Source organism: Curcuma longa, unplaced genomic scaffold (assembly GCF_044706935.1).
Source record: "Curcuma longa cultivar G26 ecotype Majalengka, Jawa Barat unplaced genomic scaffold, ITB_CL_G26_1.1 contig_19743, whole genome shotgun sequence".
Classification (NCBI taxonomy): domain Eukaryota; kingdom Viridiplantae; phylum Streptophyta; class Magnoliopsida; order Zingiberales; family Zingiberaceae; genus Curcuma; species Curcuma longa.
In genome coordinates, this window is record NW_027431175.1 from 1 (window position 1) to 12,448 (window position 12,448).

Consider the following 12,448-nt stretch of genomic DNA (forward strand, 5'->3'; position numbering starts at 1 on the left):
TGTCCACTTTGGGTCTAAGCCCTCATGGCTTTGTTCTTGGGCTCTCCCCAAAAGGCCTCATACCAATGGAGATACTTTTCCATCCTTTTAACTCCATAATCTTTTCCATGTACTTTAGATGTGGGACTATGTTTGCACCCTTGCAACCCAACAATCCCCTCCTCAAACAAAGGACCACATGCCCCCTCTCAACGTCGTTTTTGATGTCTGAATCCTCGACATCAAAAAGCCCTCATGACTTTTTGCCCCTCGGTCCACCAACCTACTAGACTTTCCACCTAGCCGCAGCTAGGACTTTTTGCCCCTCGGTCAATCCGACCTACTAGGACTTCTCATCTGGTGTCTGGTCCATCTCGATTCAGACACGGGAGCACCCACTTCCTTTGTTTAAGGTTCAAACCACATCGATTAGATCTGGATCATGGCTCATCCGGTGGTTAGTCCGGTGAAGAGCGGTCTCGCTCTGATACCACTTGTTAGTACTGATGGAATCAAAATATCGTGAGGCTGCAGGAGCTGCTACTGGGATGTTGATGTTTCATTGCCGGAAGCTCGGGTGCTTTTGGATATTTTCCATCTTTGTCAGAAAGAGTTTCGGTCATTTGCTCTATGTCGTAATTGCCCTGGGAATTAGATTGCCGACGATAGTTAGAAAGCCCCAAAAATAAACATGACATGTGTTGTTGCGTGTTTCCGATTTTACGATTTTCTTTCGTATCAACTGTTACTACTCGACGGCTAGTACCAAAGACAGTGACACGATTTATGGCTTTAGAAGTCGTCCAGATGAGAACTTGATGTGGATCACTGGTGGAGGTGGAACTTCGACGTCCTCTTGATTGATGTCATTCCCACTGAGCATCATACGTCAGGTAGACATAGAATAAATCATTATTCTTTAAAAAAATTTAATTTTTAGTTATTCCATATATCTGTTTTATCTTGCATGTATGTATTGCGAGTGTTGTAATAATTATCTTTAATTATTATTGTATTTATGTTGCACACATTTGTGAAACATGTAAATAAGCATAATGCACCGAGTCGATCCCAGCACCCTAGTCGTCTAGCAATCCATTGACATGACCACAATGTTTATCCAGTAATAATTAAATTTAGCGATTTCGATTGATCAAACTCCCCCTGGTCGCTTAGAACTAGATCAACTTCCTTCTTTGACCTGACTTTTCCATATCGTAGAATTTCATTTATATCGGTCGCCAGGAAGCATCTCTGATCGCTTGGACATTGAGATTGTCGATCCCTCACTCTAGTTATCTATGATACCTTAACTCCAACAGTAAAAAACTATCTCCAGCCAGTCGGGCTCCCTTCTGGTCACTTGGAATTACTATTGAACTTTGCTTCCCTACACTTGATATACGTAATCAGTATGATATTGATTTTAACTTTACTCGCACTTATCTTAGCTAGATGTTCGGCTCTCAATTGGCCCATCTAGTGTGATTTGTTAAGCCACAACTCCAACTACCTCTACTTGACCTTATATGTCAAGTCATAGCTCCCAACTACTTCCATTTGAACGTCTACCAAGTTGCAATTTCTCAATCGTCTCCAGTTGTACTTGTCTGTCTAGTTCCCAACTAAAACTTTTCTACTTAGTTCACAACCAGGACTTCCAACTACCTAATTCCCAAGAAGGACTTCCAACTGCCTGATTCCTAAGAAGGACTTCGCACTTGAATAGCTTCCCTACAACTTGATCATTTGTTTGATTCCCAACCAGGACTTTCATCTGTCAAGTAACCTACTTAATATAAAATCATCAGTTCATAATAACTTAACTTTATACTTAGTCAAACATTAAAGTATTAGGTTTACTATGGTACTCCCAGAACCAACAAAGATGACATTTATGAAAATTGTCATAGCCTAATCTGAGTTCTTATTTTAAAGATTAATAATGTTTAATAAGTGTCTTTAAAAGGTATTTATAACTATTTTTTTAAAACATCCTCAATAAGATATCATAATAGCTATTAGTTCAAGTAGTGGGCTTTGGTAAGTAATTAGTAAGAGAAAAGAAAATTTTTAATTTGTAAGTATGTTATTCACTTCCTCCTCTCTAACTATCCTTAATGCACCACTACGGACACTCTCAGATGACATGTATTTGTAATCTCTCACTGTTCACATATCTTTTAATCTTTAAAATCATCAATGCTTTACACCCTCAAGTTCACCTCATGAGATCGTTAATCCCTTGGATACACCAAGTCTTTCAAACTTTTTTATATTATAGTTTGCCTTCTCTTAAGTTCTTACTATTAGTCAAACTCAATCACTTGAGTATTATTGAACCAACAACCTTATCTTAAATTTATACATTTTAAAAATCACACAAAAGTATTTTATTTCATGATATGTAAATTAATTGTTAGTGGCATTGTTGTTTTGTTCATTCTAATATTAAACTTAGTTTAATTCAGCATCTGATAGAACTTCAGATTAATTAGTTTAATACAGTCAAACACTAAGGAAGTAGGCAGGGACGAATGCACAGATAAACTATTATACTGACATTTGAAAATTTAACTGAATTAATTAGATAGAAACATAGTTGAACACTGACCTTATTTTAAATCCATTTTTGTCGTGTGGCATTAAGTGAACATTAAGAAAACAAATTCAATCTAAAAAAGAACAGCGAGTTAATTACTGGGATGTGAAAGAGTTGCTTCCCTTACTAATAAATGCTTCCATCATTTAATACATCTAATAGATATTTAAGAGTTTGATAGAGATATGAAACGGATGACATTTTGATCATGGCTATTTAAAGCCTCCCCCTCTCCCTTTTCTTTCCCATTCACTTCTCTCCCTCAAAAGATAACATTTTGAACAAGGAAAGGCAGCAAATTGAGCAACTGACAAGTCAATAAGAAGCCTGGAAGTTGGCCGTTCCTTTAGGTACTCTTATTCTTAAATTCTTCCCCTTTATTGACCTTCTACATTGTCTTCTGAATTCTTCCTCAAGTAATTGCTCCATAGACGAGAATTTTGTCCTGGATGATGCTGCAATTGTTGGAATCCAGCGCTGCTGCTGCGATGTGGAATGAGACAGTCTTCCCTTCTCTCTCTCCTCCTCCTGGCCACAGCTTTGGTAATCGATCATCAATGCCACTCTGATAATTAAGCTTAATAGTCAGCTTGAGGATGGACCTTTGCAGGCAACGGAGAAGCATGGCTGCAGAGTTCCAATAACGCCTCCATGGAACTTGAGAGACTGGTGTAAGTTGTTACTGTCGGTGTAGTTACGTAGAAGATCGCTGACTGTCTTTAGAAATGAACGCGCGCATGCTTTCGATGAACAGAAACTGTGGCAAGTTCTTCAATGGTCTCCAGGATAACTACGGCGAGTTCTCGTTCGATCGGCATGCTTTCTCGCCGATTCATGAGTCGAACTCAGGGATTTTTCCAGGTAAGAAATTGCTCTCTCTCTCTCTCTCTCTCTCTCTCTCTTTCAATACAAAAACACAAATGAAATATTTAATTATTCTCTGGAGCAGAAAATTGTTATGGAGATGAAGTGAAGGAAACAGCCGGCAGCTTGGTGTGCAGTATTACCTAGTTTTCATTCCTTTCCTTTTGTTTAGAAAAAACAAAAAAAGAAAACAAATCGCAGTGACTTGGGACTTGACATGATAAGTGTTTTTTTTCCCTTCTTTCTTTTTTGAATTACTTCGTCAGGATATGGGAGAAGGAAGGAAGCTCTTGGCAATTAGAGATCCTACGAACAAACATGAAGCAACATTCAGTACTACTCCACATCAATCCAAAAGGCTGAAGACTTCGTATTCGAAGCAGCAAAAAACAACAACAATTCCAGGCATAATGCCTCTTTCAAAAGTGGGAAAATGCAGTTTCAGCTATAAAATATATACGCCATTTACTTAGAATTTGCATAAGAAAATATTACGTTAAACTATATAGGTGCCTGTGAGGAGAAGCCAGAAGCTAGGGGATAAAATAACAGCTCTTCAGCAGCTCGTTTCTCCCTTTGGAAAGGTACAGAATAATACGATAAAACTAAATTTAAAACGTAAATTAATTGGCTTTTTAAGAGACATGATTGGGTATATGTTTGGATGCAGACGGATACAGCATCAGTACTTCATGAGGCAGCTCTTTCAATCAAGTTTATGCATGACCAAATTGAAGTACCGATTTCATTAACCTATACAATTTAAGCTTTTACTTAAACTTAATTTGACTGAGTATGATGTAACACAGATGCTGACTACTCCATACACTGGGATCGGATCGTCTCACAGCCATCACCAGGTACTTGCTTTGATCATAAACTGAAGAGTTGAAAGTGTTGCCATTTCTAATTTCTCTTGAAATACAAGTTATTTTTTCATGGGGCAATTGTTTGCATGCAAATTTTACTTACAGGGCCATGCAGAAAGCAACAGTAGCACTGGAAACTTGCGTAAAAGAGGCCTTTGTCTTGTTCCCATCTACACCATCCTTGGCTTAAATTTGATGGAGAAAGAACCTACTGATATATCACTATAATTAATTGACTCTCGCCGACTGCTCATTTCACCACCATTTATTAGTTATCCGTAGCTGCTGGAGTGATTATTTTTCATGTTCTAGGTGAAGAACAGTTACATATTAATTAACATTCACTGAAAGATGTTACTCTTACTTAGTCTAATGATATGGTAAATTAAGTAATCGTGTAGTTCATAAATATGGTAACTGAGATATTATAGTATATATGGGCTGTTGTGCTATGACCATTTCTTCTCCTTCTTCTTAATTTGTTGCTGCATGCAAGGGAGTACAGGTGGAATCGTTGCAGTTTAATCTGATCATTTTCAAGGTCAGTGTTCTTATCTGTTAATTAATATTTTATAGATGTAATGATATCTTTTGTAAGTAGTAGCTAGCGCCGGCTAGTTGAGGACATGTGATGACAAGTGATGATTTTTGCATGCGTGATCTTGGAGAAGTTGGCTTTGACTCATTAATTAGACTTTTTGTTTGACTTGATCTTTGCATATAAATATATATGAAATATAAAAAAAGTCTTGCCATGGAAACTTTTGATTGAGCCTAGATAAGAAGTTTCTTTTCCATCTCCTAAATACGTAAATTGTTAGTTTCCATGGCAAATCCATGCTTCTATGTATATCCATATCAGACGAACCAAACACCATGGTAGACTCTCCTTTAGTAGATAAGTTATATAAGATGATTTATAATTTGACTCAAAAATTATCTAAGTCCAATATCCATGTTAAATCACTTCTTAACGATGTGAAAGTCCTTAAAGGAGAAAACTAATCCAAGTTCCTTAACTGATCAAGTTTGAACCTCTAAGTACCTTAACATGATATTTGAAACTCAAAAAATCATATACAATAGATCTAGACTCTGATACAAAGATAAGACTATTTAAATCGTACTTACCTTTAGTTAATCGCACTGCTAGAAAATAAGTCCAAGCATGGTCCTTAAAATAAACTTGATTAATTAAGTTAGACCAAATCAATATTGGACCTCCAAAGATCAGAGTCATTACTTAGATAGACCTTATCAAAGTTGTGATCCAGAGGAGTTAATAGAAAATTTATTTTTCTTGTTAGATGAAATTGCATGATTATTTGCTTTAATTGGTTAACATAGACTAGGTAGATAGGAAAAAGATTAATTGATTCTTGACAACCTAGTATCAAGACACGGTGAGATAATAATACATTAAGGATGCTTAGTCTAAAGTGTATCCAAGTTAAGTAAGAAGTATCTTACTTGGTGCATTCAGCTAAGATGAACTGACTAAGGCTACATTTCGATATCATAAACTAATTAAACCAAAGTTTTCCAATAAGTTGGTTAAGTGTATGATTTCTGAAGCTAGTTTTGTTTTAGAAAGTGATTATTAATCCGATTGAGAAGGCCCCATGCCTCACCATGATCTGGAAGCCAACTTTAGAAATGTCCACTAGTTCACTAAAGGTTAAATTTGAATCTAATCCATATCCAATATCAAATAATCTTCAAACTCAAATTAATTTTAATCAAATAAAATAAAAAATCATCTCACAAAATTAGGACTAACCTGTCTAATAATTTACAATGAGTGAGATATTAAGTTAAAATCAACCAGACAAAGTTAAATAATTAATAAAATTTATTTAAAAATTCTAACTTAAATAATCTAAATTTAATTTTAAAAAAAATCTAACTTAATAATCTAAATTTAATTAAAATTTCTAACTTAAATAATCCAGATCAATTTTAAAAAGTCGAACTTGAATATAATCAAAATTTAATTAAAAATTCTAACAACAATAATCCAAACTTCATCTAAAATTCTAATTTAAATAATCCCAATTAAGTTAAATAATTCAAATTTAATTAATAAAATTATTCAAGATAAAGTCAATCTAGATCTAGTTCAAATTTTTATTCATTCATGATAAAACCAATGTGAATTAATCTAATTCAATCAATTTATATTTAGCGACGAAATTTTTTCGTCGCTAACTTAAAATTTTCGTCGCTAACATATCTTGCGACGAAAAAATTTCGTCGCTAATTCGTCGCTATAAGCTTGTCGCAAATTAACATTAGCGACGAATTATCTATATTTCGTCGCTAACATTAGCAACGAAATAATAATCGTCCCTAATTCAACATATTTCGTCGCTAAATTTAGCGACGAATTATCTAAATTTCGTTGCTAATGTTCATACGATTAGCAACGAGTTTTTAAAATATCGTCGCTAAAAGTTCAACTAAATTAGCCTAAAATAAGGATTAGCGACGAATTTGACAATTTCGTCGCTAACACTCGGATTGGCTGAACGATAATAATCAATATTAGCGACGAAAATAACAAATTTCGTCGCTAACAACCAGATTTCTGAAAGTTGTATATCGAAACTTAGCGACGAATTTAACCAAATTCGTCGCTAACACTCGGTTTTCTGAACGAAACATATCGCAACTTAGCGACGAATTTGGGAATTTCGTCGCTAATCTCTCCAATTAGCGACGAATTTTGACATAATCGTCGCTAACTTAGCGACGAAATTAGCAAATTTCGTCGCTAAGTTTCGGTTTTTTCTGCCCAGTCCGCCCCTTTTATCTCTAATATCCTTAGAATACATAAGATCTGCTCTGCTGATATCCAATATAATACTCAAAACACACTCAAACCATAACAATACATCCAATATAATACTCAAAACACACTCAAACCATAACAAGTTCAATCACAACACAAAGTTCAATCAAAACACAATCACAACACAAAGTTTAAGTACATTAGTAAAATTTCAGTGCAGTAACCAGTTCAAGTGCAGTAATTATATTACAATACAGTAATTAGTTCAAATAAAGTTTTGGCCCAGGTGGCCTAGTCATGGTAACAGAACTGAAGAGGTAAGAGCCCAGAAAATGCTGAATACCTGAAGAGAGAACAACCAATAATTAGCTCAAAACAATCAGACAAAAATACAAACAGACAAAAGAAAACAAGCTAATGAATACAAAAGGAAGAATTCAAAGCACATTCACACGTGATCAGCATTTTTAATTAGCTCAACCATCCTTAACTATAAATTCTTGTGTCTTTTCTTTTTATCACATGGGAACATGTCATTCTAAACATACCTCTCTAGCAATTAGGCCACACACATGCACAGGTTTGCATTTGAAACCTCTTTAAAGGACCTCACCCTTAGGGAAATAGATCAATTAGAGCAAAAACCTATTGGATTCTACCACTGAAATTAGTGAAACCTCTTTAAAGGAGCTTTCACTTAATAAACCAAGTAATTATTTTCTTGTCAATTTGGTAAATAATATCATAATAGATGGCACATGATTATTAAACTTTTCTGGTATTAAACTGAACTTAAAATTTGCTGGAGGTATCAAATATTCTTGAAATTACCTTGAAGAAGGATGAACCATTGAAGCAAAGAACCACCCTTGTGTGCATCCAAGTTTAGCATTTATTGTCCAAAGACATTCAGCACTTTAATCAAAGGACCAATAGTTTAGTTCATATACAATTTAGATTATTCATGGATTTCATGCAATAATGCATCACAATTAACTTGGATATGTATTTGTCGGAACAATAAAAGCTTGAAAGTAGATCTCAACAAGCAACCAAAAAGCTATTAATGTTGGTTAGCAATTATTTTCTTTTAATCAAAATGACAAATAATCAAACCTACATCAAACTACCTAAAACTTCTATAATATTCTTAGATCCACAAATTTCTTCAAAGAATTGCAATGTTTAGCAAGGAGTAAAGCTTCTTGTGTGTGTAATTAACATGAGGCCCAAAAGATGACTAGTACTAATATCAGCAAATATAATAACTGTGCTCTTTAAAACAAAAGCAGAGATGGTTAAGATTTAACTTACCATCACAACCTAAGGTGCAGGGGGAGGTGGAGCTGAAGAAGAATCATGGATTAAAGATTGTAGCGCTCCAGGTGCCAACTGATTAAGAATTTGTTCAAATATATCTTGTCTGGATCTCATTGCTTGCAACTGATCTTGGGTGCTTGCTAACTGATCCTGAGTGGTTGCTAATTGAAGTCGGGTGGTCGCTAACTCTGCTTCAGTGCCTTCGAGCCTTTCACGCAGTGCTGTATTAGTGGTTCTAGATGAGGAGGTGGCATCTGAAGAAGTGGACCTAACTGGCTTTGGCCCACTGCCAAGTCCTCTAATATAGCCCGAGCGTGTACCGAGGACTCGATCACAAACTGTATCTGCAATTTGTACTGCATCGATGTCATTTCCTGAAGATTCTTGTGTCTGAACATATTCATCACGCAGTCTGACCATATCATCCTAAGAATAACAAATATGTTAAAATATATATAAAATTCATTCTACATTATTAATAACAAATTTAGTAAATTATAAATAACTTACGTATGCAGTTGCGGCCCTCTCCCCAACCCACCCTTTTGACGTGCTGTAATGAGTTTCATTAAAGACGGTAATCCGATCTTTTCGCTGTGACTGATCGATCTGAAAAAATTAATGTGTTAATATTGTAATTCATACATTATATATACGATAGTTATACAATTTATACTTACACCGTCATAACTGTATTGAATAAATGATTTAGAGCCTCCCCGATGATTAAATGGAAGTTTTGCCCGATTTTCAACATTTTTTGCAGATCGTGCCTATCATACAAAAATTCATATGAATAATATAATGCAAAGACAACAAAACAGGTACATTAGAATAAGTTACCTGAAATGCCTCTGACTCAAACAAATCACACATATAGTGCCAATCAGCTTCTATCTCACAAAACTCAGTTGGCATATGTTGCCGCCGCTCGATAGGAGGAAGGTGCAATAGCTTTTTATAATGGGTATGCATTTTACTTCGATTATCTCTATATCTTGCGCTCATTAATCTGTCCGTCTCCTTTCTAACAGACGATGGACCCTCCTCAAAACTAATATCAAAAGCAGCCTGAAAAAATAAATAATATAAATTTGGCATGTGATTAATAATAAAAATGTAATTATAAATTATTAGTACTTACTGATAATCGATCATATATCATATTCTTCCTATCAGCGGGGATATGCTTCCAACTCTTAATTTGTAACGGAGCAAACTTCTTTATTGAAACACCCAACTCAGTCATAAATGCAGCTGCATTGGGGCCAATCGGATGGCCATCGCTCTTACGGAAAGTAATGGGTAATCTACCCCGCTCCTCGATCTGGCGTCGCAGCCGATCAGAATGTGTACCACGTGTCTCCCTACGTAACGGTCGGCCTGTAGGTGCAAAAGAATTAAGAATTAACAAATGAATTACTTTAACAAATAACAAAGTAAATAAACCTTTTGTAATTTAAATACAACAAAAACTAACCAGAAGGAGAACTATCATCATCTGGTGTAGGCACGACCGGTAGATGCTCAATCCTCTTAGGTGGCATGACTGTAACATATGCATCATATATAAATGAACAAGTAATGAAACAATATCTTATGGAAATGAAATAAAAAAAGATCAAATATATATATATACCATGTAAATAAATATTAATCACTATCATCATCTGTAGAAGATAAATGATCATCTGCATCACTATCAACTTCAGTATCAATATCCTCATCGTTAAGAATACTTTGAGCATCCATAAATAATTCCACTTGTGCATTTGACATATCTAAATGTTGATGCTCAACATCTAATCTACAAAGATGGGATATCTCTAAGTCTTCACCAACAATTGAACTTGAACTTGCCTCATTAGATGAAATATCTTGGTTAACATCAGTATCTAAATTATTTTCAATTTCTTCAAATGCTTCATCAACTTCAGTTACCTCGTATATTTCTCGATGTTGAACCTTTTGCACTACCTTCCAATGGCCTCCACGCTTTATATCATTTAAATAATAAACTTGTCTTGCTTGGTTGGCTAAAATAAATGGGTCATCAGTGTACCATGTTTTAGAAGTGTCAATACATAAGAAGCCAAACTCTTCCACCATTGATTTTTTTTTAGGATTACATTGGAACCAGTCACACCAGAATAATTGTACTTTATACTTGAAAGAGTAAAATAGTTGAACAACATCCTTCAACACTCCAAAAAAATCCAAATTGTCACCATCATCAGATGATGGTACGCTAACCCCACTATTCTGAGTAGTTCTGCGAGAATCACGTGACCTTGTATGGTATCGAATACCATTTACAATGCAAGCATCATATAGTTGAACTTCAACATCAGGTCCCAAAGCTAAATAGTACAACTCATGTGTGATCTCTGAATTTGTTGAATTCTTTAAAGTTATCATTCTATCTCTAAACCACTGTGGAAAATCTCTCTCATGGTATTGTAGAAGTTGATTTGAAGGAACTTTATGTGATAGAAGTTGAAGATGCTCGCTGCATAAATGGTTAAATTACAATTTAGTGACGATTTAGAAAAAAAATAATAATAGAATGTAAAAACTTACTTCCGATATGGATCAACTTCTTTACAATTGTTGAGAATATACCAATGTGCTTTCTTATGCAAAGTTGCAGGCAATTTTTGATTATGCTGGTTGCCAAAGACTCTTGCTTGTTGTGAGAAAACACTTAAATTGCATATTACTGGTTGAACATCTTTATTTCGTTCTGGTCTGGTAAATCTTGTCTCAATTTGACTCATATATAAAGAACTAAAAGTCAATGCCTCATTTACAATATACCCCTCTGCAATAGATCCTTCAGGTCTTGCTTTATTACGAACATATTTTTTAAGTCTGCCCAAATATCGTTCAAAGGGATACATCCATCGTGAGGAAACAGGTCCAGCTAACATAGCTTCACGAGGTAAATGAACTGCCAAATGAACCATAATGTCAAAAAAAGCTGGGGGAAATATTCGTTCCATCTTACATAATATGAGAACTATTTCCTCCTCCATTTTACTTAAGTCCGCTATGTGTAAAGATCTTGCTGTTATCTTTTTGAAAAACTCACATAACTCAATCAGTGTGCCGCATATGTCTTTTGGGAAGAATTTACGTATAGCCACTGGAAGTATTCTTTGCAACAAGACATGACAGTCATGGGATTTGAGTCCATATAACTTTCCATCATTTGCATTCACATTTTTAGATATATTAGCAGCATATCCATCAGGAAACTTCACAGACTTTAAAAATTGACAAAATTCACGTCTTTCTTCCAATGTCAATGTGTAACTTGCATATGGTTTACTAAACTTGTCTCCTACTTTCTTCAAATGCAATTCACTTCTAATCCCCATATCCTGCAAGTCTAATCTTGCTTTCAATGTGTCTTTCGACTTTCCATCTATATTTAATAATGTACCAATCAAAGCATCACAGATGTTTTTTTCAATATGCATCACATCTAGATTGTGTCTCAACTTTAAATCTGGCCAATACTCTAACTCAAAAAATATAGACTTCTTTACCCAATTTGTATCATCAGAAGATCTCTGCCTTTTTTTACTTAATGTAGGATGCTTACTGAATGTCACCTGAGGTAATGCATCCAATTGTGCTAAAATATCATAACCACTAAATTGTTGTGGTGGTCTTTCTTGTTCAACCTTTCCATTGAAATACTTATTTTTACGCCATGGATGATGCACATTCAAGAATCGACGGTGACATGTGTAGCATATTTTACTCCGTAATCTTTGAGATTTAGTTTCATGCAGACATACTGGACATGCTTTATAACCCTTTGTGCTCCATCCGGATATTGTTCCATATGCTGGAAAGTCATGAATAGTCCACATCACAGCAGCATGTAATTGAAATACTTGTTCAGTCGATGCATCATATGCTTCCACCCCATCATCCCATAGCTCTTTCAGGTCATTGATCAAAGGTCGCAAGTATACATCTATCTCTTTTCCAGGTGATTTAGGTCCAGGAATT

General features: G+C 35.1%; 3 protein-coding genes across 3 annotated transcripts; 1 reads left to right on the forward strand and 2 right to left on the reverse strand.

Annotated features, from left to right (window-relative positions):
• The first annotated feature begins 3,030 nt into the window (after positions 1–3,030).
• LOC141817228 (transcription factor bHLH111-like) lies at positions 3,031–4,542 on the forward strand. The gene is made up of 9 exons (XM_074704903.1): positions 3,031–3,124; positions 3,192–3,252; positions 3,336–3,442; positions 3,531–3,574; positions 3,712–3,870; positions 3,955–4,029; positions 4,116–4,181; positions 4,255–4,305; positions 4,420–4,542. The coding sequence occupies exons 1-9, from the start codon at positions 3,031–3,033 to the stop codon at positions 4,540–4,542; spliced, it is 780 nt and encodes a 259-aa protein (XP_074561004.1).
• Positions 4,543–8,607: 4,065 nt separating this feature from the next.
• Positions 8,608–9,974, reverse strand: LOC141817226 (uncharacterized). Its single transcript, XM_074704901.1, has 6 exons — positions 9,906–9,974; positions 9,570–9,808; positions 9,269–9,496; positions 9,106–9,198; positions 8,967–9,034; positions 8,608–8,851 (listed from the first exon to the last, which is right to left on the reverse strand). The coding sequence occupies exons 1-6, from the start codon at positions 9,970–9,972 to the stop codon at positions 8,608–8,610; spliced, it is 939 nt and encodes a 312-aa protein (XP_074561002.1). The 5' UTR covers positions 9,973–9,974.
• A 104-nt stretch (positions 9,975–10,078) lies between these two features.
• LOC141817227 (uncharacterized) lies at positions 10,079–12,444 on the reverse strand (the record flags this gene model as incomplete). The annotated part of the gene is made up of 2 exons (XM_074704902.1): positions 10,079–10,934; positions 11,006–12,444. Coding segments are annotated over 2 exons (2,295 nt in total), but the record flags the coding sequence as incomplete, so codon positions are not given.
• Between the last annotated feature and the right edge of the window lie 4 nt (positions 12,445–12,448).

Bases quoted from the DNA above. Each gene is read 5' to 3' on its own strand.
- LOC141817228 (XM_074704903.1), top strand. From the start codon at position 3,031: ATGATGCTGCAATTGTTGGAATCCAGCGCTGCTGCTGCGATGTGGAAT. The intron at 3,125-3,191 runs GTAATCGATCAT...GGACCTTTGCAG, and splicing joins TCCTCCTGGCCACAGCTTTG to GCAACGGAGAAGCATGGCTG. The intron at 3,871-3,954 runs GTGGGAAAATGC...TAAACTATATAG, and splicing joins GCATAATGCCTCTTTCAAAA to GTGCCTGTGAGGAGAAGCCA.
- LOC141817226 (XM_074704901.1), bottom strand. From the start codon at position 9,972: ATGCCACCTAAGAGGATTGAGCATCTACCGGTCGTGCCTACACCAGAT. The intron at 9,809-9,905 runs GTTAGTTTTTGT...TTGCACCTACAG, and splicing joins TGATGATAGTTCTCCTTCTG to GCCGACCGTTACGTAGGGAG. The intron at 9,199-9,268 runs GTAACTTATTCT...TTTGTATGATAG, and splicing joins TTGAGTCAGAGGCATTTCAG to GCACGATCTGCAAAAAATGT.